Source organism: Anopheles maculipalpis, chromosome 3RL (genome assembly GCF_943734695.1).
Source record: "Anopheles maculipalpis chromosome 3RL, idAnoMacuDA_375_x, whole genome shotgun sequence".
NCBI classification, from domain to species: domain Eukaryota; kingdom Metazoa; phylum Arthropoda; class Insecta; order Diptera; family Culicidae; genus Anopheles; species Anopheles maculipalpis.
In genome coordinates this window covers 16365725-16393057 of record NC_064872.1, presented here as the reverse complement: position 1 = coordinate 16393057, position 27333 = coordinate 16365725, and the positions used below count along the sequence as shown (strand labels likewise).

Here is a 27333-nt window from a genome sequence, read left to right as displayed (position 1 = left end):
CGTTCCGGTGTACCGATGAACCTCCCACCTGGAGTGCAGACGGTTCCTTGCGAAGGTGCGAAACCATCCATTCTTCCGCAGCTACACATCACCACCGGTGATGGTGGTGTCTTCTCTGGCCACACGTTTCGGTTTGGGTGCTTTCTCCCGGCGGTGGTGCTAAGCGATCGCAATAATGGGAGCCACGCGGCCGTGAAAAATGGAGCCATACCGGTGAACCAGTTACTTATTCTAATTATAAAGTGGATTAAAAACGCAAAACGGCAAAAACGAGCGAACGAGCGTGTGTGGAGGATTACGTTGTTTAGTGGGGTGTTCGAATCATTCTGCCGTGCCCCGTTCAGCTCGCGTTGGTTTGATTGGTCTTGTTAGTCTACGGTCTAGCGCGGATTGTAAGTGATACCTATGCGCTTCCCGTTGGTAAATGGAAGAAGAACGCAACTTTGCTACGAGATTTTCAGCATCATCAGCTGATGATCGCTCGAAGATCCTTCCGCGCTGGTGAAGAGAAATGCAAACCGAAGCGAAAACATGCCCCCGAACCATTTGCCCTGAAGCCTAAACGGAAACAAAACACAAGAATTAAATCCAACCGGTTCCGGCGATATAGTTCTCATAAATCATAGTGCTCCAGTAAAGGGTACGGAGTGTGTGTGTGTGTGTGGCTATTTATTGTGGCTTTTGTTGGCAGTGCGTGTGTTGAAACTGTTGCTCTTCCTTCCGCTCCTGTTCCTGAGCTAACGGGGCTCAGGAACGGGGCATAGATCCCCAAGCCATGTGGGAAGCAAAAGACCTACCGCCCCGGAGTAACCAGGCCAGGCCCGTCGCATGACAGAGCTTTCGGGATTTTCGTACGCAACGAGGTGTGCACATTGCGAACGCTTTGGAGTTCTTTACGATGTAGCACGAGCAACAACAAACACACGCACACAAGAAACAAGCTTAAACCAGCCACCCAACAGCACCCAATTTCGTACCGGTGGGAGCTTCGTGGAGCGGTACAGTACGGTTCATGTAAATGTGACCGAGTTTCGGGTTTTTGCTCACTCCGGTTTTGTACAGATGCAACTCCACTGATGCTTCCCATGGAGCTCTGCAAACTCTGCACAGCGTTGCGGTGCTTCTGACGTAATGTAACAGTGGATCTGCCACCGATAGGTCGGCAAAACATTCGGCTCAAGTGTTTGTAAAAGCACGCCTGTGAAAAATTGGACGAATACTATTTTTTGCGCCAATGAAAACTGTCCTTTTCCACGGCAGCTTGTAAAATGCCGATGGCGGGTCGCGGTTTGCACAGTTCCCGAGCTCCTGGGAACTGGTTACATTTGGCGTTTGGGGTTGCATGTTGTCACTCGTCAAGATTAATTCTCCTGTCATCTCTACCAGGCATGGACAAGTCGCAAACAAAAACACACTTAAAAAATCCCTGCGCTCCATTCGCGAAAAACACAATGTGACCTCGCTGAGAAAAGTACAGCATACCCCACAACGATCACACACACACACACACAAAACAAAAGGGGCCCCCATTTTCCGCGTGTACATTTGCATGATTTTCTCTCGGACGATGGTGATCCCATCGTTTTGTCACCGAGCACTCTACTGTACACCGTATGCTAGGCGTTTCCGTTTTTTGGAGCTGAGTTTTCCTCAATTTATCGCTTTCGTGCATAATTTGGTACAAAAAGAAAGACCGAGCGCACCGAAAGCAATAAAAAACAAATCTCTCAACAATAGGATCACGGTTGTCGGCAGCGACAACCGTACGCGCGAGTAGGACAAGAGGGCAAGGAAGCAGCAAGTACACTTGCTTTGTGTAAAGCTTTTGTTTCGAAAGCATAAGTTTTGACATGGAAAATGACCGTAACGAGATGCGAGCTGCTATTCGCCGGGTCAGCTATTCGGTGGAGCATGGTAGATGAGAATATGGAGACCACCGGCTTAACAAAAGGGAAAATCCACAACGCTTAAAGTGCATTGACCGGCGGGCGGGTGTTGTCGGATGCATTATATTTGGCAGGCGCGTTATCATCATTTGCGATGCTTCCCTCTCCCCGGTTCCAACAACCGCCCAACCACCGAATCGTTGGAGCGAAAGTGTTTTTGTTTCGCTACGGATTTTTCCTCTCGGCGGACGGTTACTGCAGCCGGTGTCCGTTCGATCGATTTGAATATGGAGCATAATGCATGCCGTCTGAGCCGTCCGAACGCGCCCACACCACCCCCAAAATGGGGTGGCCCCGTGGACAATGCGGGACTCGGTGCGAAACGCAATCGGCTTCGGGTACAGTGGCCGGCGCGCATTGCGCATTGTGCTGTGTTGGGTGTTTGCGATTGCGCTCTTTCACTTTTTCTTTGATGCACGTACTTTCCCCCGGCGTTTGGTACGGCGTGGTGTTTGAATTTGCGATTTAGGGTGCGATTTATACATTTTTTTTTGTATCCTTCGTTCCATAAGTGATAGGTCGGTGTGGTGGCGGCTCGGATAAGAAGGGATTGAATCATTGTGTTCGTTTTTGTTTTTTTTGGTCTTTGTTGCAAAGTTTGTTTGTGATTGGGTTTACAAGGCGTGGAACAATGAAGACGATTGATTTATATCCATAAATGGCTATTTAGGTTATACAAATGAAAGATTTTTTGTTGTGTTCAGTTGACATCGAAGAGTTGAATGATGCATTATGTTTATGCTGGTTTATGGTTCAAAATTCAATTGAAATGTTTTAATATTGGCTCAAGAACCATTTGAAATTGCACTTCTAAATTTCAGTTTGAGCTTTAATTTATTAAAGCATCATCAATTTAAAAGGCTGTTTGAAGCTGTTGTCGCCTCTATAATTGGACCGTCTTTTTGAATATGTGGGTTTCAACTACTACTAAAATGTGCTGATATATGCCAACTACCATGTAACTACTGAAGAAGGTCGCTAAAGTTGTGTGCAAGAATTTTGCTTGATTTAATCAATTACTCTTTGATCTATTATTTATTAAATTTAATATTCTGACCGTTGTAGAGAATGCATCAACGCCTAGATTCCTTTTCAGTTTCGATCTACAATGCCTACCGTGTCCAAGAGAACGATTTAAGCATATCTAATAGCCAAGTTGTCTGGTAATTTCTCATCAAGTGAAATCAAACAGCTGGTAGAACTCGTCGACGTAAAGGGAAAGTCGCTGCCTTTATTACTATTAAACTATTTTTCACGTACATATTCATAGCACAGCATGCACAAATTTTCGTTCTCACCAACGTCATCATACTGCTTCTTTTTTGTTCGTTATTTTAAACTACTTACATTGATGATGGAGTAATTTTTAAAAAATATTAAAAGCATTTTAGATCCTCTTTTTTCAATCGTGTTTAATTTATGTTGGCGACTGTCGAATAATATGAAGCAGTATGATACATGTTATGCCAAAAGAGCTTGACAAGATATATCGGTTACAAACAACAGTTATTGATAAGCGATTTGCCTAAAAAAACATCTCCTCATTCATGGTTCCTATCATCCATCGCCGCTACCTTTCGTTCGTTCCACCAAAAATATCGCACTTCAGTAACTAAACCAAACCCGGCGACCCACAAAATTTGAAAATGAAGTTGTAAATTCACACATCGTTCAACTTTTACGACCACACCGTTCACACAATCTATTCTAATTGCTTCTCTTGCTGTAATACCACTCGAACGAACCGTCACTCATATTCAATCAACGGAGTCATTTGCCAAAATTTGCCTCCCCGCAGTAACGGCTCCAAGCTCCAATATGTTTGCGAATAAAATGTACCGCTTTATCGCTCAAATCAAATCAGACCGGGATTTCTAATTTTCTGCCGGTTTCAGATTTTATGACACTCGCTTCAGAACCCTTAATTCTGTACGGTCGTTCAGTACCGCTAATGAGTCCCATTCTATTCTATTCTCACTCTTCCAGGCGGGTGAGATCAAGGGGTAAAACATCACCATTAACATGACATGATAATGGTAACGATGGCGGCACCTGGAGGATTTAGAACCGTTTTTGGTGGCAATTGACATGTGAAGCACTGGTAGAGCGTAGAGCATAGTGTCATAATTTATTCAAACCAAAAACCACCGGCATTCGTCACCAGAAGGGGGAGAGAGTGCCGTTCTTTTTTTAACGAACATCGAAGCCTACCCTGTCTGTGCTCATCGCTCTTGAATTGCTTGCTAATCCGTGCGCCAGAAAACCGTTTTGTTTCGTGTGGAGGGAAAACTGTGTTTGACATTCGTGGCACGCACCCGGGCGTGGGAGGGCTGCGGAACAAACCGAGCACGTTCTCTTTGTTTCTTGCTGCACTGAAAGCACCTCAGTTACGCGCGTCTCAACGCTCCCTGGCTCGTTGTAACGTCACTACTGTCTGCCGGACAGCTCCACGGTTCCACGGTGCGCACGTTCGTCCTGTCGACCAATCGTAGAAAGCATTCCGCCCGAGCGGATTAGGTCAATCGTGGCTGTAATTTCTCCATTTTAATTTCCCGTAATTTAATTCATCGCTGCACTGCACATCGGCAAGCACCGGAGGGGGCGTGGGGCCGGTGCCAGCACGACACGCGGGCCCGATAATCTGTTTGTTTAATAAGGCAAGCCTGTGAGCCACAGCTCCATTTGCACCATGAACACGATGATGGCGATGATGATGATGGTGATGTTTGGCTGATGCTGGCCGGTTCCTAGAGACGCTGTGCTGGCACCGAACGCCCGCAGGCGTAGGAGAAAGGTTCATCGATGACGCAGTGTTGCGTTTTCGCTGCGGTCTGTCGATGGTTGCGGTTTGGCGCGTTGGCGAATAATCGGCCGTGCTTAGCAAAGCTCCAGCAACAGGAACGCGGAGCGGAATAGAGGCGGACCACCGTATTAATGCGTCAATGCCCTCACGAGATCCGTGCCTCCCGGCGGGAGGAGAATTGGGCGGAGATGCAACCAGATGCAGAGAGCATTTTGGAGAAATTCGCTCGATGAAAGATTACATACCGTCGTTCGGTCTTTGGAGGAAGATTTCCATCCTTCATCCTTTAATGCGCGCATTGAAGGAACTAAACGGGACACAACTGTGGGAGAGCTCTCGAGCAAACATGCGCCACAGCTGGTCGAAATTATCTACCGTTTAGCTTGTTTCGTTCGGTGCGTCACAGTTGCAAGAGCTCATGCTGGACCTGGTTTAGATTAGTTATCCTTCGCTTGGTGTGGAAGCAAGGCAGATTGGGGTTGGCTGAAATTCATTAAACACTCATTACCGGGTTACGGTGTTGTTTTTTTTTTTTTGTAAAACGGTGGCGCCAAACAGTACAATTTACCCGCGCATGAAGTCACTCAAGGACCTTATCGTGGCCGCGTCTGGTAGTAACAGTAACTGCTCGAGGATATTTTAAGATAATTATTTCACCCTCCACTCAACTCAAACTCCGTTAGCTTCTGCTATAAGAGTCGGTAGCGAAATTATCAAATGGCCACCGGTAGTCGTTGATTAATTTGGCCACTTTTCTGTGGATGCTACCGGATCTCGGTTGCTTTTTACGGTAAACCGGGACCAGAAGACTCTATTAACTGTATAGCACAACGTTTCTGGCTGTTTGTGTGGGAGGAAAAGATTAAAGTGTGCATTTTCTTTGTGCTTTTGTAAAGAAATACTAAATGTTTGATAATCAAGCACGTGCCGTTTGGTTTCCTAATGGGAGATTGTGGGAAGAAATACGCTAAGATAATGTTCATTTCTGGCATCTAATGGATTATTAAGCGACGTTTGCTTTACACTCTCTGTGGCCTTATGCTCTAAGAATAATGAAAATCGTTATTTGTGATGAATCATTTGTACATTAGCATTCAAGCTGAAGAGGTTGAAATGGGCTAATGAATGGATAAATACAAATTTGTTCAACATTGTAAACATGAAACATGAAATTTTTATAAGATAAATAAGCATCGCAATCTTTAAATTTGAGCTTTTGATTCCTTCTTTTATTTTAAAACAGATTGCCTCTTCGTGTGAGATAAACAAATGCATTTAGAGCATTTAAACCCAATTGGGAAAGTGGAAAAAAAAGTTTTTCACTGCTAATGAGATTTATTTGATCCTTTTATTAGTATTTATTTGCACAGTTTTAGTATTTATGTTTAGCAGCTATAATTTGACCTTAATTTTTTAATATTTATCTATCGCAGCTTTCAACTCTTTTATTACTTTTACTACTTTACTGTTACTAAGTAGTTAAATCGGCTTCTTCCACAGAAGTATGTTTTTATTCTATAGAACGCTATTGTTGCCAGATGAAAATCTTTCCAATCAAATGCTTCATACTAGCCTAGTGTGGATGACTTCTTTAATCTAGCTGGAAATGAATTATGAATCCTCTTTCCAAATTCATTCTAATCGTTATTTTGAAATTATACTCTGTAATTGTAATCTTGAAACATCTTGTCAATAATGAAATCAATTAACATTAAAATTTCTAACAACAGTGAAAGTCAGTTTCTTATCTTTGTGCTTTTCCTGAGCACGTTGCAATAGAAGCGCTTCAATTTTCCACTTAGCTGCCGAGCGGAAAATACAGTTGCAATAAATGGACGCACTCAGCACATTGCAGTTCGATGATCCGGTCGGTTATGGAAATGAGCATGGAAGTGGTCGATGTTCCGAAAAGATGTACAAGATAACATTGCCCGTGTGGAGTCAGTTCCACTTTCAACACCTCACGCGTCAATAAATGTGATGATTGTGAGAAGACAAAAAATCAGGTTAGCCGTCAGTGAATAATTACTTTTTTAAATAAAATTCAATTTTATTAGATGGTTTTTGACTAGAACCATCCAATGATAGGCCTAAAGTACCTAGCTATTACTTAAACTGGGAAAAACGACTCATTCAATAATAATTAATTTCCTTTCCGTTTCGCACACATTAAAAACAACCGTTTAAAGTAGATGATTCATTTTCAGCCACCTTAAACAGGCCTGTTTTTGGTGTTGCGCTGTAAATCCAAACCCACATTCTACCAATAAACGTGCGTGAGTTTGCTATTCTCAAGCATCAAAGGTCTTCTAGCGCACATTTTCCGTTTTAGTTGAGCTCGTTGGGTGCACAACATAAAAGCACCGAGCCAGCACAAACCGTAAATGAAAACGACGTGAATAACGAAGACACAAACTAATTACGCACGTCGGTGAGTGAGGCTGTCGTTAAGTAGGGAAAGAGAATGAAAAAAAAAAACATCAACCAACCCATCATCCATCCATCCCCCCTGTAATCTGTGATGAGACCCGTTCGCCCCGTGGCGTTCTTGCCGTAAATGGACATGGGGAAAAGTGGGTGGCTTTGCCGACGCTGAAGGACAGGCATAAAAACATAATGTGAAAGATAATGCGCGAAGAGTGAGTGAAAATGCAAAGAAAAAATATTTGTACGTTCGACGTGCGTCCCCAGCGCTGATTGCGGCCGACGGGTCGGCCCGAGGGGTGGTGATGAAATGCCATGAAGAACGCAGTGGCATGCAACGAGGAAAATTATTTTCGATCTCGGCCGGCCACGGCCGCCGTCGACCTTCGTCAAGGCCAGACGAAACTAGAGACACAAAATAAACGGCGGTGTAAAACGAAGACGCCAACGCTGAAAGGACTCGGACCAGCTGATACTGGAAGCTGCGTTTGTCTGTCGACCGCGTTGACCGATGTGGGGAGTGTTTGGTCTCCTTTTTTCGTGCCTTTTGATCGGAATGCGTCTAGTTTGGGTAACGGTTTCTGACTGATGGACTGATTTATGTTCGACGCGATCGTACGCGATTGCCCCGCTTTTAAGACGCTTATCATCAGAGACCTTCATAAAATATGTAAATGGCTACCTCCGCACTATTGCATAACTTGATGCTTTGGTACTGTAACAGGCCAGATAGGATTTTGTTCGAATTTTTAAGATAGAAGTCCAAACGCTGTCTGTTCCGACAAGTCTGTGGCTTAATTCTGTCATGTTTCAGGTTCATTCTTCAAATACCTTTTTTCCAGTATGAGACGAGATTTCAGCTCTCACGACATTGCCAACTGATTCAAAGCATCACGATTTACCTATTCTTTTGAATTTGATTTCATCTCTCACATCACAATGTCTTATTTCAGAAGAATGAAAATACGACGCAATCGGTGGCCGGCAAACAGAAGAAGATGCTCTCATGGCATTTCCCAACAACCTGCGCTGTAGGGTTGCTGATTTGGCTCGGATGCTTTACCACGCTCGTACACGCAAGTAAGTCTCACCTGTTTTGTCTGCTGTTTGATGCACAACATATATTTTTTTTAACTGCTAACATATAAAACGACGGTCATGTTGCTGCAACGAGCATTTAAGGGACTTTTTCACACCGTTGTTGCTGTAGACGTGACGATAGATTCGCGTTCTCGTGCCTCCCCATGCAGCTTGAGTTGCTCAACGAACATTGCTGAATGTCTAACGTTTTGTACCCAAGGAAAAAAAAAATCACAGCTCAACAGCGATCTCACACCAAACGCCACGAGATACAAATTAGGCCATCGATCAAGTGTACTTTATTTCACACAACTTCAAAGCTGACATCCCATCACACTTCAACTACACCGGACAATTGTGATAGATTTCACGCTTAGCAACTTTTTTTTATGCTTCACACCGCTGACTCTCCAAATCCGTGGATCAAGTTCGAGGTCACTTGCGCTGCACTATCATCAGCGATCGTGCCGACCACTAGCTTTTGCGATCTTACCGCAAATCTTACCCGATCGAACGGCCATCGAACGAAAGCAATTGCTCCGAGGTACCGGATAAAGAGGAACCTATCCGATCGTTCGGATGTAGGTTAATGAGACCTAGGAAGCGGGTGCTACGAAATATTGCCAATTCACGCCCATGCCATGGGGGGGGGGGGGACCAATCCTGCAACATTAAGATCAAACAGCGTCCGTGCCGGCAGTGGTGTAGTTTTTGTTTTTCTCTCGCTTCTTTTGTCCGAATCACAGGCACTAAGTTAGACACTTGCTAGGAGGAAAACCTGCCATAACAGTCAGTTATTTACCCACCTTCCTGTTTGAGCATAAGCTTAGTAGCTTGTAGCGTTGTGACAGGTGAAATATGAAGAGTAATCACCGTTGCTTCTTGCTGGGCGTAAAATTTAAGTTTTGCAATCACGTGGAAGAAGCTGGACAGCATTTGTTGTAAGTGGAATTTTGCAAGCAATTTAAATTCGTCGCACAGCTGTTGCATCGTTCAAATTACGTTAGACGAGCACGGTGCTTTGTAATTACAGAAATGATTAATGATTTTTTTTTCTAACAACTTAACTTGCACTTTCAATACAATCACTACACCATCTGGGTATGGTGATGGTTATTATTTTTCCATTTTGGAATTTTAATCACTTGTTTCTCAACCAAAAAGGATGGATGGTCAATATGCCAACTTGTGCCTGTACGGTGTATGGTTAATGATGTTCTGTTAAATAATTAAATGCAACTAAGGTTAGGCTTTGTGGGAAAATCGCCAACACAGGGTATGTGAGGTAATGGGAGACGTGCGTAACTTGATTATTTACATTTAAATACTGACAGTTTATTAAAATCTTAAAATAATCGATATGTCTTACTCACGCCTTTTTTATTTCAGACATCATACATAATGTCCTGGGTCTTCCCGATACCTGCGTCTACCAGAACCAGGTACGAGCATGTCGGCTTTCATTTTCCTGCTGGCTGGAAGGTGGACGACACGTTTCCGGATGTGGTGACAATCGGTGGCTTATGTCCTGCTGCGTGTACGAGACTGAACAATCGAACGCGATCATTGCTCCGAAATTAGCGTATGCCGGACCAATGGTACCGGTACCAATCATCCAGCCCATTGTTCCGGTGAGTCGACCAAATATGATTGTTCCATCGCAAAGCTTCAGCAAGCAAAAAAGCTTCTTCCACCGGCGTTCCGATCAACTGATGCAGGTAAGCACTTAGCTTCCGTAGTTTGTGTTGAGCCTTCATTATTTGACCTACCTATTTTCCTTTCCATTTTTCTAGAACGAATGTGGAATTCCTCAAACATCACAGAACACCCTGCAGAAGCGCATCATCGGCGGTCGAACGGCCAACTTTGCAGAGTATCCCTGGCAAGCGCATATTCGAATAGCGGAGTATCAGTGCGGCGGTGTTCTCGTATCGCGACGGTTCGTAGCAACAGCGGCCCACTGCATACAACAGGCACGGTTGAAAGACATCCTCATCTATCTCGGCGAGCTGGACACACAAAATTCGGGCAAAATTGTGGAACCACTGCCAGCGGAAAAGCATCGGGTGGAGATGAAAATTGTTCATCCGAAATTTATCTTCCGTATGACGCAACCGGATCGTTACGATTTGGCACTGCTGAAGCTAACACGTCCCGCCGGTTATAAATCGCACATACTACCCATCTGCTTACCGATGCGGCCGCTGGAACTGGTCGGCCGAAAGGGTATCATCGCTGGATGGGGGAAAACTAACGCTAACATGGGCCAAACAGGAACAAACATCTTGCGGACGGCAGCCGTTCCTATCATTAGTGAGATTTGATGTTTTCAGCAGTGATATGCTAATAAATAGCTAAATCTGGACTATTCCACAGGTACAAAAGAATGTCTACGATGGCACAACAGCAAGAAGATCAACGTGGAGCTCTTCAATGAAATGTTCTGCGCCGGTCATTCTGATGGTCATCAAGACGCTTGCCTTGGTAGGCATAAAAAAACGCCGCTTTTTGTTCGAACTCCCTTCTAACCGTTACGCTGCGTTACGTTCCATTTGCAGGCGATTCGGGTGGACCACTGATCATCAACGATCGTGGACGGTACACGCTGATCGGTATTACCAGTGCCGGATTCGGATGCGGGGTCGACCATCAGCCAGGCATCTACCACAATGTGCAGAAAACGATCAAATGGATACAGAGCGTAATCTACGCGTAACGCACGTCCGATAGACTGTCTGGCTTTTCGGTGCTCTTGCGCGTACGCAAACCAACGGTGCAGCAAAACAGTATTGATTATTTATTGAGATAGCATTTTAATCAACCGACGAGAGCGAATGTCGCACGCTATTGTGATTCTTTTATATAAAAAAAACGAAAAGTAAACCTTGAAAACGACAAAAATCTTCTCACTTACTAATGTCGCTAGTAAACCGATTCTAACCAGTGGCAACACTCAAGTTGTTGTTCTGGTACATTTCTTAAGAAGATTTTATTTGTTTTAACATTGGACTGAATGCTCTCTTTCTGCAAGACGCTGAGCTAGACGCGATCGTATAAAGCAATGAATTTTATGAAATAAATTATTTACCCTATGTAATAAATACAACAAACAATTGTTATGAAATTCAATATCACATGATAAAAGTTATTTTTGGTTTTGATGGTAAAAAATTGTCCTATCTTTATTAACCACTAACTACCTATATTTTGACTAAGACAATGCGGCGGACAGTCGTCATACTCAAATTGAAATAAAAATAAATACCTTTAAACTATCTTCAATCCGCTTGATTCGGTTGCCCACAACTAGCCACGTCTGGTTTTCATATGACAGAAAAGAAAAAATTCGTTTACATGGTTACGACATAAAATATCAATTGGTTATTGAATCTAATTCACAAATGGATTCTCTATCGATGTAATTAACAACAACTTTGAATTAAATGTTTGTTTGATGAGCGGTTTTCAGTAAACCCTAAAAATCAACCAGGGCTTGCAACAAACACCAAATGCTTATCTAAGATTTCTTTCCAACTTTGGTTCAACTATATCCGTAAATTCAAAATTTATAATTGAAGAAGCCATCAAAAACGTATCCAAACCATTTCAACCTTTCAAGCTGTATGGAGGATTGCATACCTTTCGTTAAAACGTTGAGTTATAGCCGACCGAACGTTATGCAATCCGCATTACACGTTCACTTGGTCTTTTTCAAACATTAAGTTTTATCTTGCAGTTGATAGTTTTAATTTCTCCAGTGTTTTACAGCAGTGTTCAACTATAGATTGGAAAATTTCGAATTTATTAACCACTACCCAGGAAACGTATGAGTCAATTATAACCAGGAAAGTGAATTTTCAATTATAAAGTGGAACCTTAAAATCGTGACAGCCAACGTACTCGTATAGGATGCCAACGGCCGGATCTGTAAAACCGTTCTACACATTTTAGAGTTCTTCGTGGATCATCAACACTTTTGGCGTGCCAGAACAGATAAAGGTCGAAGTTGAAAAATATATCTTCCATTATTGTACGCCTTATGGCTTGCTGATCTCATGATTGTGCAAACAAACCCGTTCTATTTCAAAAATCAAATTCAACAATTTCCACTCAGAACAGCATAACACACCCATCAAAAACAAAGAAAATATAAAGCGCTATAAAAATGGTACCCTCTTCATACTCATCCCTTCCCCATATCACGCTCCATTGCTTTTGCCAACTTTTGTGATACATTTGTTTCCTCTAGTTTTATTTATTTTTTGTCTTCTCGCCATTTCGCCACCAAGCAGTCAAAGTGAAATTATCCATTCCCGCTAACCCCTCCCCCCCCCCCCCCTCCCCAAACAATCTACCTACCCGACCGTCATCAAATTCACTGCGAGCCTGGCAAAGGCTGGCTAATTATTTCCCACACTAGACCAAATCTGATACCCGCGGATCGCGTCACGGTCAAACGGCGCTGCTGGCGCTGATGGCATAAGGAACTGGCCTGTTCGGGAGAAATGTTTAACAACATTTTTGCGAAAGTTCCGATATATTTGTCCGCCCCGGGGAGGGTTTGCAGCTGGTACTCGCGGAAGGAAGTGTTTATGGGCTCTGCTCTCTGTGCACTGTTTGCTATGATATGGTTCAGCTCTGTGGGCCGCTGGATGGTCGTAAGTCAAAAGTGAAGAAAGAACAAAGCTTGGTGGATTTAAAGCAAAACATTAGAGTTTCACACCGCGTGTGTTAAATGTTAATCTGATTTTAAGTTTGACCATACCTTTAAAAAAACAACGTTACGCCATAAAATCGTATCCCGTTCGGTAGTGTATTGGAGTACTAATGTTGTTGAGCGCAAGAATCAGACCATGATAGGAATGATAGTGCGAAAAGGCATAAAATGTGATTTAATTTCCCACACCGACCCTCACCGGTCGGGCGCTGAAAAACAAATCCAACCGTAGTGCTTTACCCTTCCGAAAACCTTTTCCTGCATAGCAACCGTTACTGGCTGGATGATCGTTAAGGCTTCCTCGTTTTGCTTCCTCCCAGCTGATGTTTGGTGCGATCGTGAACTTTTCCGCGCGTCGTTAGGCTGGTGGCATACGAGTGAGAGTGTGTGTGTATGTCTATTTTTTCCCTCTTTTTCTCTGTAACCATTATAACCGCCAGCCAAACCACAAAACTGCCATGCTTATCGGTGGGCTTCACTGGCTGCACTGACAACCGCTGGTCGCCACTGGAAGCGAGGTGGTGGAACGCGATCGAATCGCGAGCCTCGCACAACTGTCCGAATGCGTCCACAGTATCCCGGTAGACAGCACCACGATCGCACGTGGTACCAGGTTTTCCCCGCTTGCTTCGACCGGATTCGCAACCAGCGCTTCCACAGCCGAAACATTGTGTTCGTCCGCCGAAACGGGTGCGCAACCTTGAAGCAACGTTTCCAAACGTGATCGCGTCAGTCAACCCGGAGGGTGAATCATAATTCCTGGCTCGCAGAAGAAAGGTTGCATAACACTCCCAACGAGGAACACCCACACAAAGCTTGGGCAGAGAGGTTCATAGCTGCATTAGTGCCAGCGTGATATTTCTGCACAGCGTGACAGGTCATTCATTCGTGCGTCAGTGTGCCCGTGGTGAAGTGTCTGTTGCTGCTGCTGTTGCTCCCGGTATGCAGCTTCGTGAAAGTGAAGCTAACGAAAAAGCTTTCGTTTTTGTGTATTAACCCGTCCGGAAGTGGTGCCGGAAAGTGGTCCCACCTGATCTACCAACGGATCAACAGATCAGCCCGTACGCAGGGATAAGTGTCAGTCGTCTTGATGTGCGTACCCTTCCGCTAATTACGAACGTGCGCGTGAAGAACGTTTGTGAGTGTATGTGTGTGTGAGTTTAAAAGAAAAAGGAAATTTCATTCAAGGTGGTGATTCTTTTAGTAGAAATACTAATAAAAAACACGACGTATTTCGACGTCTTGTCCCAAGACACACCGTGCGAGTGAATTTTATTTGTGAAAGTGAAATCCCATCATTTGAATCCAGTTTCTTTGGCGAGTTCGGTTCGTCCTCCGATGCATACTCCTCGTGGCCTCAATTCGATTCAATACGCACCTCCCATTTTTGTGACAGCTTAATTCACTGCACGCTTCCCAGCTGATGACGGCGCTGTCACTACACAATCATACCGAACCTGGGTCGGCTTTTTCCAGTTCCAAGTTCACTTGCCTAATCGCCCAAATTTAGGTCTTCACCTTACGCTGTCTGCTTCTCTCTTGCTCGCGCTCTAATCCATAGAAGAGTGTCGCGTCGTTATCGTAATCGCCAACGCAAATCGCGTGTCACACCTCGAAAACAAAAACAAACCCCCTACCGACACCGGTACTTCTCACCGCGGTTCCGAATCCACCCGATAGTGAGAGTGATTACGCGATCGCATCGTGCTATCGTGTCCGAGGGTGTTTGTGTGTTTCGAAACCGGTTCCCGCAAAAGAGGGGTGTTGAAGTGGTGTTTTGCAGCTGTTCGACGTGTGGCTGTCCACCTTTAAACCACCCTCCCCGGAAAACTCGGCCTGTGCGGGTGTCGTGTCCCCGAGGCTCGCTATGCGTTTCAGATTTCCGCTGCGGCGAGTGCATCTCGGTTGGATCCTGTTGCTGCTGTTAGGCGTGCTTGCTGCTGCTGCTGCTGTCACCGCATCGGAACCATCGATTGCACGCAATGGCCGTTCGGAACGTCCGGGCTCGGCCAGTGCAAACGAACGCTTCAACGAGGTACTGGACCGAGAAAATTTGCGTACACTCATCAACCGGCAGCTACCGAAGCAGGGCCGATTCTTCGAAGAGTTCGACGGAAGTAAGTAATTAGATGGTTTGGCATACCGGAACCACGAGCTTACGGTCTCGGTCTGGTTGATTACACTCTTGATGACTGGAAACAGTGATAGATTTTAACCCTGGCTGGTTTTTGGTTGATAACAAGCTAAGTTGATTCGAAGTGGTGGTAATGTGAATGAAAATTTTTTAAAAAGAATTAACTACAATACGTTGCACATACAGACGTTGATAAAACTATAAGACCACCTTTTCTTCGGCCATCGAACGGCTTACTAGACTAAATACTATGTAGTGGGCTAGTCAGTCATCGCTCAGTATGGGATTTGAACACCAGTCCTTCCGTGTGAAGACCGATTTCGTTTTCGTATTACCACTGGGTCCTAAACCTAAAGCGAAATTATGACAACACAGCATCAGCTTTTATAGCATTACCATCAAAAATTTTGAGACAAATTTCGAACTAGATTTATTTGAATCTTGCTACAACACAAGGTGATCTTAAAATCCGGTCCATCGCTGTTAACGTGATTGTGACTACTGCTGTTATTAATTAGATAGAATTCAAATTGAACATAAAACGATTACATATAACATTTCAGACAATCGGTGGTTTGTTGTGTAGTATTGAGTCATAGATTTTGTTGCTCTTTTGACTAATTATTTTATTTTTACAATTTTTACATTATTTCATGAAAGCATTCACTCCAGCTTAATCATCTAAAAATCTATCTTGAAGCTAATTCGTTGTTTCTATCAAGAAACACTGGCTCCTGTTTATCCTTCATCGCAAATCCAAAACTTACCGTCATGTCCAAAATGTTATTTACACTTATGCAATGATATCAACTACCCCATTATCACATTGGAATGAGAGAATGAGACATAGCACAGCACTAAATACTAATGTGCGAATCGGACTTTTTAATAACTTTACTGTCTCGCCGTTTTTATTGTCAGAGCGTTTTGTTGCTCACTGTTCCACTGACACAGACACATTGGTTCGTACCGCTTTTATGCCGTTAAACATCAACTTCCAATGGAACTCACCGGAGGCGCTTGAACACCTTAACCAAAAATAAACGCACTCACGCAAAGTCATCCCTTCAGCTAGTGTCCGAACAAGATCACTAAAACCACTACCAAATCTCCCCCAAAAACATCTGGGGACAAAGGGAATGCGGACGGTAAGGTGACCAAATAAACCGCATCGCTCGAAAGAGAAAGTAAACTAGGCGGCCTCAATGTTTCGCTCACTTTCGCTTTCTTTCAAGACCGATTTGCCGGGCCGTCGGAAGTGGCGATCGTGCGATAAATTTGACCGAAAAACTTGAGAAGCAGACAAGGCAAGACCTTATCGTGCGGTAGTGAATGAGAGAGGGAGAACGCGCGTGAGAGAGAGCGAGAAAGACGCTAGTGACGTTATGTAAGTGAGAAACTTCAACGGGGGTGGCCACGGATGGCATAGTGGACAGGCGAGTCTGTTTGAGTAATTATGTTGCGAACAGTGACAGCGTATAGAATTATTTAATCCACTCCACCCGATAGACCGACGGATCTGAAATTGGACAACTAAATTACAAACGGATTAACAATGAAAGCCGATGTGAGCATCGTATCGGATTTCGCTTGCGTCTTGATGCGGGTTTTGATGGCTTCTTCTTGCATCTTCATACTCGCAGTGGCTGGAAAACAGTGATGACAGCGGCAAAGTGTGTCTCCTGTACGATCGACCAACCACGAAACTACGTGTTACGCTATGTTAGCGGGCGCGTGTCGGTTGGTGGAATTATTTTTGCGCAAAAACTTCCACCACTATTCCTGAGTCAGGCCACCGGCTCGCACAACAAGACGCCGTACAATTTCAGACACTTTCTCCTGAACGTTTGTGTCGTTTACCGCTCTCTTTTATCCGGCTGTCACTATCCGCCAGCCAAACCACAACCGATACGCTGAAGTACTTTCGACACCTTTTCAAGGTGCGCTGGAAGGATAGCAGCCAGGGAGCAAAACACACAAAAAAAGAAGTATACATGCATAATGTACAATCGGCGAGCTGCAAGTGGCTCGATACAAGCATTTGACGCGTATTTGGGTGAGGTGATATAATAAAGCAAACGGCTTGGCAAGGCGTGGACGAGATGCTTTCGTTTTGTGGCAGATGTGCTCCGGTTCGGATTAAGATTCGGACCGAATGTTGCGCGAGGCAGAAAGTGAGACAGAAACGAAAACAAGGGCGGAACAGGGAAGGTAAATTGCTATCATTGCTTCTTTGTTTGCCCAAGTGGAATCCAGCAATTGGATGAGCCAGAATTCAGACAGTTTCCTCCTTGGTCGAGTAATTAAAGTGAAAACGTAGAAAGAGGGTTCCTTCTCGCTAGAAAAAGGGTGCCGTGAAACATGCTAATTACTGAACCAGTAATTTCGTTTGACGCTAAGCTAATTTAGAGCAAAATGGTGTATTTGTTTTGAAGAATGGAAAACTTTATTGAATCCACATGTTAGTAGAATAGTCTGTGGTCGTGACCTAGTAGCTCGTTAAGTCAAGAAGGAGAAGGAGGAATGTAATTTCATTGGATTCGAGCAAATCGATGATGTACAGCAATATGGCCTTGCCGTCCTATATAAGTAAATATAAGGATGCTGTTTGATATTATTATTACTTTTTCGTTCCTAACAGTTTAATATATTGCTTTTTATAAGACTTGCAATTCCCATTTCCGGTACCTTTCATGTAACTTCGTGAGTGAAAGAACTGCAGATAATATTAAAATCTTTAACAATTAAATCTTACTAGGTCAACCAGAAAACATGATATTATTTGTTTTGCTTTTTTTTGTGTTGCAAAATGATTATCTTGACATTGTGACTGCTTCCATTCCACCCAATTATGCCACATGAGAAAATTATCCAACATAACGCACAACGACTTGCTTTAAATCGCGCAAGAAACCGTTACCGACCGGAACACATTCATCCGAATCGACACAGAGCGTGTCAAGATCGGCCGTATGTTCTATGCACTTTTCCGGAAGCACCTATGCTCGCACATAATTGCTGCCCACCATTTCTTATCGGCTCGTCCCGATCGGCTCAACTGCTACACGGTAGACGAACGTTAGCAGGGTGTGCGCCTGAACAAAAACACAAAAGACTTCAACGCCCGACACACTGATGACAAGCGACAAACCCCGTTAATTCGCACATGCCTTCCCTTGTTGCTACCGAACGATACCTTCTGCCGTGATTAAAACAAACAAAACCCACCCTGAAGTAACTCACTGCCAATGAACGCCACCTTAAGAAAAGCCCTCCCCCCACTGGAGAAAGGTACTCAGTTCATCCTCCGATGGCTCTTTGTTCCCCAACTGCGATCGCAAGCTTGTACCATGGATGGCATCTTGTTGCAACGAGCCGCCTCAGTTCATCGGCAACTCTCGACCAAGACGCGTGTGCGTTTTTGTTGTGTTTGTATCTGCTTTTTTTGTGTGTGCCGTTTTTCCGTTGCCTTCCTTCCTGCTCCTTCGAGCCCGATCGTGACGAAGTTCCTTTCTCCCGCATTGTGTCAAAGCGTGCACGGATCCGCGTGAAAGTTGACTGCAGTAGACTCGATTCAGTTGGGCTGAGCCGTGCGTGTGTATGTGTGATTGCAAAAACAAAATCCAGTGACCGATCCAACCGATCTAATTGAAATTAATTCCACTGCGAGACCCATTCCATCCGATGCGAGCGGTCCTGCTGGAGCTCTACGTCGGTTGTACGATCGCACGAGTTCGTAGGGTCATTAGCGTGTCAAAATGAAGAACATCAACTCACTGAACCTGAACTGAACTCGACGTCTTCATCTTGCCCTCGTCCCATTATCCACCACGAACCGCACAAAGCCTCGTAGCAAGAAGCCCAACGCCCCAAACGGAGACCGCTGACCGTGGTCCCACGGTCACGCTGCGGCAGCGAGGCCGAAGAAAGGTTTTCTTGCAACAGAAAGTGAAATTGCCTGCGTCGCTACAGACATACATCATCCCCCATACGTGGGAACCTACTGCGCTGGTCGAGTACCTGCTCTCGGCGCGATCGTGCAGGTTGGAGAGAAAAAGGTTCTCATCCCCTCAGACCTAGCTCGAGCCAGTGCCGCTCGATGGTGATATAGATCGTTCAAACGCAAATGGGACCGTGTCTGCATGGTGCGGATGTTGGAAGATTGCATTGCGAGTGTATGTGTACGCTTTATGCTTATGCTAGTGTATGAAAAGATTCATCAGTTCAGTGAGAGTTCATTGTACCGATCCGAGCAAAGTGCTCCTTGCTTACAAGGAGCTGCAATGTGTCTTAATGATTCCGCTCATATCGTTAAAGTTGCATGCGCTAGGGCAGTTTAAAGTAAGCCCGGAAGTGATATAGTGTGCAATCGGTGCGATCATCAGCTTGTGCAATTCCTTACAATCCCACCGCGGATCGGATCGAGAGCAGTACAGCTTCTGCTTTTCTGCAAAACAGCAAATTGGAGCATTGCATAATCTGCTCACAGCGAGACGTCGAATGTAACACCGGAACTGGGTGGGAAATTTTGACCATCACGCCATTCAAGCACGCTAAACGCGAGAAGAAGCACCCCTCCTCCCCATAAGTCATTGTGTACGGTTTTCTTTTCGGTGAACCGAATTGTCACTGTTCCGGTCTACGGCTTGGAAGAGCTTTGCTAAGGCAGAGAAAAAATTCCCCAAAGTCTGGCTCCAGTGTGCGTTGGAAAAGTGTTACCTTGTGAAGAAAGTGATTTTTGTTTTGTTTTCAGTCGTTGTGGCTTGTTTTTTTTTTGCGCATCTTGTCATTTCATAATGCTTCCGGTGACGATAATACGCGTGTTACGTTGACTTGCGTCCCCAAAATTACGGCAATCCATGGATGCGATTTCTTTCACCGCTTACCAAAACGTCTGTCAGGCGATTGCCGGCCGAGAATCTCTTCGTTTGAGGGTGTTACATGCGAGGGAATTGCGTAAATTAGTTCCACCTCGCCATTAGTACGTTACAAACTCCGTTGGCTTCTGTTTATGTGTAAGCGTGTGTGCCTTTGGTTGCAAAGTAAATGTGCGCACAGGCAAGTTACAAAGGCAACAAGGCGAAAAGATAAACGTGTGGGTGGAAATAATCAAGAAAAAGCTATCCAAAATGCATCTGTCAGAAAATACGACGAGGAAAGCGCCGGTGGCTACAATACAGCAGCGGAACGATCAACGGTTGCGACAAGCGTGGTGTACCCTTGCGTGTCCGTTGCTGATCATTGTGATCGTGCTCGTGGGTACGGTTTGTGCTCAAAGTGGACCTACGCCTCAACAGGAACAGGATATATTGATACTCGATGCGCTAGGGAAGCGGCAAACGTTCAACAATGAGGATTACGGTCAAAACTCCATCATAGAGCTGCTGGGCAGAAGTAGGTGATGCTTTTCGCTATGATTAAGACTTGAAACCGACGATGTGGTCTACGATTGCTTGACTTGGTTTTAGTTTGTATTTTAACAATTAGTTAAGAAAAAATCGAAAACTAGTAAGCATTTAGTGACACACAATTATAAGTTTTCTCTCAATGTTCTTTGGTTTATTTTGGACTTAGTGTGTACCACTGTATGGTTGCTGTATGTTTTTGACAGATACTGGTTAATGATTCCAGTCAGATTTCAACTGAAATTAACTAAAAGTTACTTACTAAGACCAACGTTCTTTATGTTTTAATGAATATGCACAAATTTATCACATATTATCTATTCTTGTTTAGGTGTCAAAACCAAATTTGAAAAGTTTAGTAGCACAAACGGCAACTGCGTCTACCTTCCATAAATCAGGATTGGATATCGAATCTTATCTAGATTGTCTCAGCCTCACACAATCCAAATCTTTTCGAACTCAGTGCTGTCTCAATAACAGGAGGTATTTGCCAACCTCAAGAACTTTCATGACTTGATTTAGAAGCAGCTAGAAGGTTAATCCTTCGGATGGGATAACGTTATAGATTATAGTTTATATCGATACCTTCGAAGTAACATCAGGTATCTCTACCGTTAAGCTGTTTATAAGAATACTTCATTAAAATTTTATTTCATCATCTGCCACATAAGTTTTGATATGGAGAGTTTACATGTTTAACTCACCCTTTTTTTAGTATTCGTCCTTTATGATTTGTGTTTTCTTAATCATTATTTATTGTACAATTTTGTAAGTTTTTATGTTGCTGTGTATCTTGTACTTACTATTTTATCTACATTCATAATCTTTTGACTAATTTGATCAAATTTCATTTCACTAATTTCACTTTATTCCACGCTATTTTCAGTGATTCCACAAACATGCCGCCATAAAGGACGTAAATTCGAATGTGGCTTATCACTGTCCTGCGTACTCGGTGGTGGCAAACCTCTAGATCTTTGTTCCGGTGGTATGATCTGGTCCTGCTGCATCGATCGCGACTTTGCACCGGAAAGCGATCCCGAACACGGTGCCGTCCATAATGCCAGTAAGTATGCCCACGGTCGACTGGTTGATCCTCCTCAGCAAACTCGACCACCTCCACGTTACCACACCTTTCATCGATTTGTTTGCCAACGGTTGACAACACCCGACACTTGACAAACGGTTTGACACCTGACAGCGAGCCGTTTGAAACGACTTAATCTCGCCTGGCTCGGGATAACAACGCACATTTATGTCTTCACGAAATGCAATGACACAATGAAACAGGAGAAAAAAAAACCTTTATTGAAACGGGCAGAGCAAAACGAACGCTAGCAAAATTGGCTCACCGTGGATCAATGTGCTCCGTGCGTCTAGGGAACACTTTAACATCCGCACGCAGGGTAACGAACGGGAAAAACGACACCAATTTTATGTCGCTGAGCCTGTGCAATGTAACTGCTGGTCGGTGTACCTATTTGCCCGCTTTCCCAATGACTCGCAAAATTCGATGTTGACTTTCGCGCACGTGACGCTGCTAGGTTATACTTCCGCTATACCCCAGCTATACTATCCCTTCCCAGGCACTGCTTCATAAATCAACATTACACGTAAATCGTTCGACTGATTGCTATGGACTAATCCTTGTATACTGTTATTCGTATGCGTATGGTGCATTGCCTTTCCGTACGAATTGTCTCCCCGCGAAAAGGGACCATTTCACGATCATTGCGCAGATCGCTCGCTTTTGTATTGCAAAGCGCGCCAAACCATCAACCACCAACCACCATTGCATTTCACTTTCCGGCCGTGTGTAACGCTTGTGTCTCCTTTTGGCTAACGTCACCCGCGATGTTGAACACGTGTTACTAAGGCGACTGTAGGAGTCAAATTAGTGCTGCCAGCGTTTGTCAAGCGATAAACAATACAGTCCGCAAAAGAGAGTGAGAGAGTGGCTGCTGGGTTGGCTGCCAGCCAGGGGATCCCACCCACGGTGGAATATGCTGTGGCGGATTGGGGTGATAACAATTATCAGCGTCACTCTGCTACAGACGCACGCTTTTCTGCCACATGCGTGGTGATGATGATTTACGGGCTGTTGCTGGCATGTGCATTGTTGAGGCTTGAAGCCATACAGGCTTGTTTTTCGCATTAGCTTTTAGTTTCACTGCCAAACTACATTTATAGTCCACCAATGATACGGTAGAGCCTTTGCCAGATAATAAATGGAAAGCCGTTTTCCTTGGTTTCTCAACAGAAGAGAAATTCTATTTTTATAGATTGCTCTCGTCAGGTAACAAATATTTTGGTGAGCCTTCATTGTTAATGAAATTTATAGTGAAAAAACAATTTTCTATACACGATAAACGTTATTTACAATCCATAAATTATTGCGAAACTTTTAGCATTGCAGTAACTTTCTTAACGAAATGTTAATCGAAGTTCGGACTTCATGATGGTGCGCCTACGATTCAGTGAAAGTAATCGTTGCATTTAATCTGCAACCGGATTAATGGATATCGTACGTTTTTGCCTGTTTTGACATCAAATCCTGATTTCGAATTTATGTAACTACCTTAATGTACTTTCATTTTTCATGTTTGTCTTGGATAATTAAATAAAGCACTGCGTTACTATCAACCAGTCTTCCTTTGTCGATAAACATTTTATCGAATGCTTACCAGGTCCGCAAGGCCCTTCATTTTCGGCAAGGGTTTCGATTGAAAATACATTTCCCAGCTAGCACGCCAACCGAACCCGCACTTGGTTGCATCCACGACATCCAGCGATCAGTGCTGCGTTGAGCAATTAGGGCCATAGTTCATGCCCTACTTCACTTCTCGCCGTTGATCTAAATGGGTCAGTTACGCACCGGCGCAGCTCACGTCGATAAAAGATTTATGCCCACATAGGAGCGACCTTGACGGAAGCAACACGAATGAATCGGTAATTAAATTCCGCAACGCAATCGGCGCACTCTGCAATGGTAATCGAAAATGAGTGTTGTGTCATTTCTTCTTTTTGCCATTAAACCGAAGCAAAAAGCTAAAGTCTCAGCCACGGCTTGCTGGAAAGTGGTGTCGCGAATGCTTTGCCCCTTACCAGCTGTGCTTTTCACCACAGAAACGTGTGACGAACGGTATGGTTATGCTTTGCAACGAATGCCACAGCGCTGTCAGCTGTGTGCAGGATGACGAAAGAAGTGCTGGTGAAAAATGAAAACATTTTCAGCCCGATGTGGCTCATAACTCATCGAAAGGAAAACTCGAGGTGTGACGCTTTATCATCCGTAGCGTACACCCGTTGGATAGAAACAAAACTGAGGTGTCGGTCTTATGGGTTTTGCCGGGTGTCGTCTACTCAATTATGACGGCTTGCCAAAGGGTGCTAAAGTAGAAAAAATGAAAATGGAAAAAAACGGCATGCGGTAACGTGCGAACAATGTTGTTTCAAAAGCTAAGCTGTTCATACAGCCTTCATTTAAACGTAATATTGTTGTTGGCGTATATTCAATTATAAACCGACGATCAACAAAATTAAATACTTCGAAGCTTAAGCGAATTTGTGATAATGGATCTTTATTGAAGCAGGATGAGAAGTATCGACGTTTGTAGTTGTATCAGCGGTCCAAATTGGATTTGAACCCCAAGCATGGCGTGTGAAGACCGTTTTGCTGTCGCTTCTACGACCAAATCAACCCTCTTGCTGATGCTTTTTCATCATGACAACAAAAACACAAGGTCCTGCACAGAAGTTTGACGCGAAAACCATCTAAGGTCAGTTATAAGTCATTTTGCTAAACGATGCGTTCCTCAAGAATAAGTTATTTTTCATCATCTGAGCGTAATCTGAGCATAATTCTGGGTGATTGCCATATGTACAATTTCCTTGTCATATGAAACATTTCCATCTTGCCCCGGATTTTCTTTGAGGTGGGATATGGAGCCTTTTCGATGGATTCGTCTTTCTATAGAAGTGAAAATAAGTTATACAACTAGCTGCGATCATGTGATCATGTATCTTCATATTTATAACTTTTTTCTGAGGGATAAAAACAGATCTTAGACGGATTGGGCCGAAACTGCGTGGAACAAAACACTTTTCTGTACACAAAAGACATCATACAGAAGGCGATGGATAGTTGAGAGAGCTGTTTGAACACAAGATCATCGTATCGCAGCTTTTAGCTTTATAGAAAGGACATTAAAATCCTTAACCCAATAACGAAAACTGATGCATACCAAATGGCTCCCGCTTGATGATTTTTCCTGAGAATTTCGCCCTCCATACTACATCCTCAAACTTTCTATGCATAGGTGACATTATAAACCTGTTCGGTTTCTATCCACCCGCTTCATCGCCGTCATCATCGTCTTCCTCCTCCTCCTCGTCATCATCATCCTCATCGTCCTCGTCAGCTTCGGGCTCACCGGGATCACACCAGAACCGCCCACAGACCACACAAACGACGTCACTGTTTTCTAGCGGAGGTTTCAACGCTCCACCCCTCTACCATGGTCACCATCAAGTGAACCCACACCAACATCTGCCTTCACCGCACCAACAACACCACCCTACCGGTGCACCTCCTCCGCCAGAGTGGGGCTTCGACGGTAATCAGCTTGGCAGCGGTTCGTCACCGTTTTCACCAGCAAAGCCACCTCTACTTCACGGAGGACATTCAGTTCGGCCACCACCACCACCACCATCACACTTTGGAGGGATCGACGATAACGATCATGATCGTCCGTTCAGTTTCGGCAACCGTCCGACTTCGGGATTGTTCAGCGGTGGTGGTCCTAGTGGTTCCAGTTCCGGCGGACAGATTCGACCACCATCGGCAGTGTTTGGATATCCTGCACAGGAGGACGATGGATACGGCATCGAGAATGGTACCCGAAATGTCTGCCAGCATCCCTTTACGTAGTGTTTCCCCGTGCAGATTTCCTTCTCCTTGGTTGTGGAGACCCGTAGCGAACGGGGACGGTTCCCGGTTGTCAAACGCATAGTTACACCGCTTCAAGTTGTTTCTTTCTTTCTGAATTCGTGTGTTATTTTAGGAGTTTTTGAGAGGGTATGATGAGACGCAGTTTGGAAAGTTGTTGGAAAACATTACTTGAAATGAAGTGGACTTTTAAATACAGATCCTAATATTGTAAGCAATATCTACAGTAACTGGTTTAAACTACCGAACACTGTATTAAGCTCATTTCAAAAAATGTTTTCAACTGATTTTTCCTTGTGGTAGAATCGAATCATCTTGAAAATTCTACACAACTGCACCAACTGCGTTCTAGCACCTTTTTTTAGTGCACTCTGCTCAACTATTGTGCACCATGTTTACACCTTTCACGCGCTTGCAGTAGTTGCTTCTAGTTTCCCAACGGTTTTTTGCACCAACAAAGCACAATCAATCACCAACGAAAAGGAATTCACCTGTAGAACTTCTTTTTAACATTATGAAATGTAGATGCACTAAGAAAGAATTGTTTCTTTCAGATATCTTTAGCATTTATCCTTGATCATCAAATTCTCACAAACTTTCCAATATCCTTCTCCTGACAGGCTGTGGTGAGCTGTACACTCGCACGAACCGTATTGTCGGTGGTCACTCGAGTGGTTTTGGAACGCATCCTTGGCAGGCGGCACTCATCAAATCGGGCTTCCTTACGAAGAAGCTTAGCTGCGGTGGTGCATTGGTTTCTAATCGCTGGGTCGTCACAGCTGCTCATTGCGTCGCCACGTGGGTTTTAGTTCATTTTTCGAGGAATGGTTTTGCTAGCGAGTACTAATAAACTTATTTATGAACACCGATTTTAGAACACCAAACAGCAATCTAAAGGTACGGCTAGGAGAGTGGGATGTGCGGGATCAAGAGGAGCGACTAACACATGAGGAATATTCGATCGAAAGGAAGGAAGTGCATCCCAATTATTCTCCGAGTGACTTCCGGAACGATATAGCTTTGGTAAGTTATTCTTCCCTGCTACTCAAAAAGGCGAATTTAACTAATTGACTTTTTTTTTCTCCGTACAGGTCAAACTTGACCGAAAGGTCGTGTTCCGGCAACACATACTACCGGTCTGCTTACCACCAAAGAGTGTGAAGTTGGTGGGCAAAATGGCAACTGTTGCTGGCTGGGGTCGAACACGGCACGGGCAGAGCACAGTACCTTCGGTGCTACAGGTAAACTTCCTGCACAAAGCATTTTTCAAGACGAACGTCGTACAACTTAGCTAACACAAAAACGATTTCGTCTTGCAGGAAGTGGATGTTGAAGTGATACCAAACGAGCGATGTCAGCGATGGTTCCGGGCGGCCGGACGTCGCGAAACTATTCACGATGTGTTCCTGTGCGCCGGTTACAAGGAAGGAGGTCGAGACAGCTGCCAGGGAGACTCCGGTGGACCGCTGACTCTTTCGATCGAGGGACGCAAAACGCTTATTGGGCTCGTGTCATGGGGTATCGGATGCGGTAGGGAACATTTACCCGGGGTGTACACGAACATCCAAAAGTTTGTGCCCTGGATCGAGAAGGTGATGGGCAAGGAGTATTAGGATAAGGTTATTTTACGTCCAACAACCACTAAGACTCCACTATTCAGACATGACAACTCAGCAACGATACGGGAACGCTCAAAATGGCACAGCAATGCATTACATACCGGTTAGAATTTAAGATGATATTAAGCTTAAGCTGGTAGGACTTTAAGCAGAACGCAATGCGCATAGTAATTTATTGATAAATTATTTCAACACGTTTGTACATGATGCCGCGCATTGAGAAGTAATGTCATTTTTTCGAATAAAACTGATAACGT

General features: G+C 44.2%; 1 protein-coding gene across 1 annotated transcript; it reads left to right on the top strand.

Annotated features, from left to right (window-relative positions):
* On the top strand, positions 1 to 27333 carry LOC126560440 (uncharacterized). Its single transcript, XM_050216400.1, has 12 exons — positions 1 to 55; positions 8127 to 8253; positions 9643 to 9971; positions 10047 to 10566; positions 10630 to 10737; positions 10812 to 10965; positions 14741 to 15087; positions 21396 to 21575; positions 26078 to 26255; positions 26333 to 26480; positions 26549 to 26698; positions 26777 to 27333. Exons 2-12 carry the CDS (start codon positions 8172 to 8174, stop codon positions 27068 to 27070), a joined length of 2490 nt encoding a protein of 829 aa, XP_050072357.1. The 5' UTR covers positions 1 to 55; positions 8127 to 8171; the 3' UTR covers positions 27071 to 27333.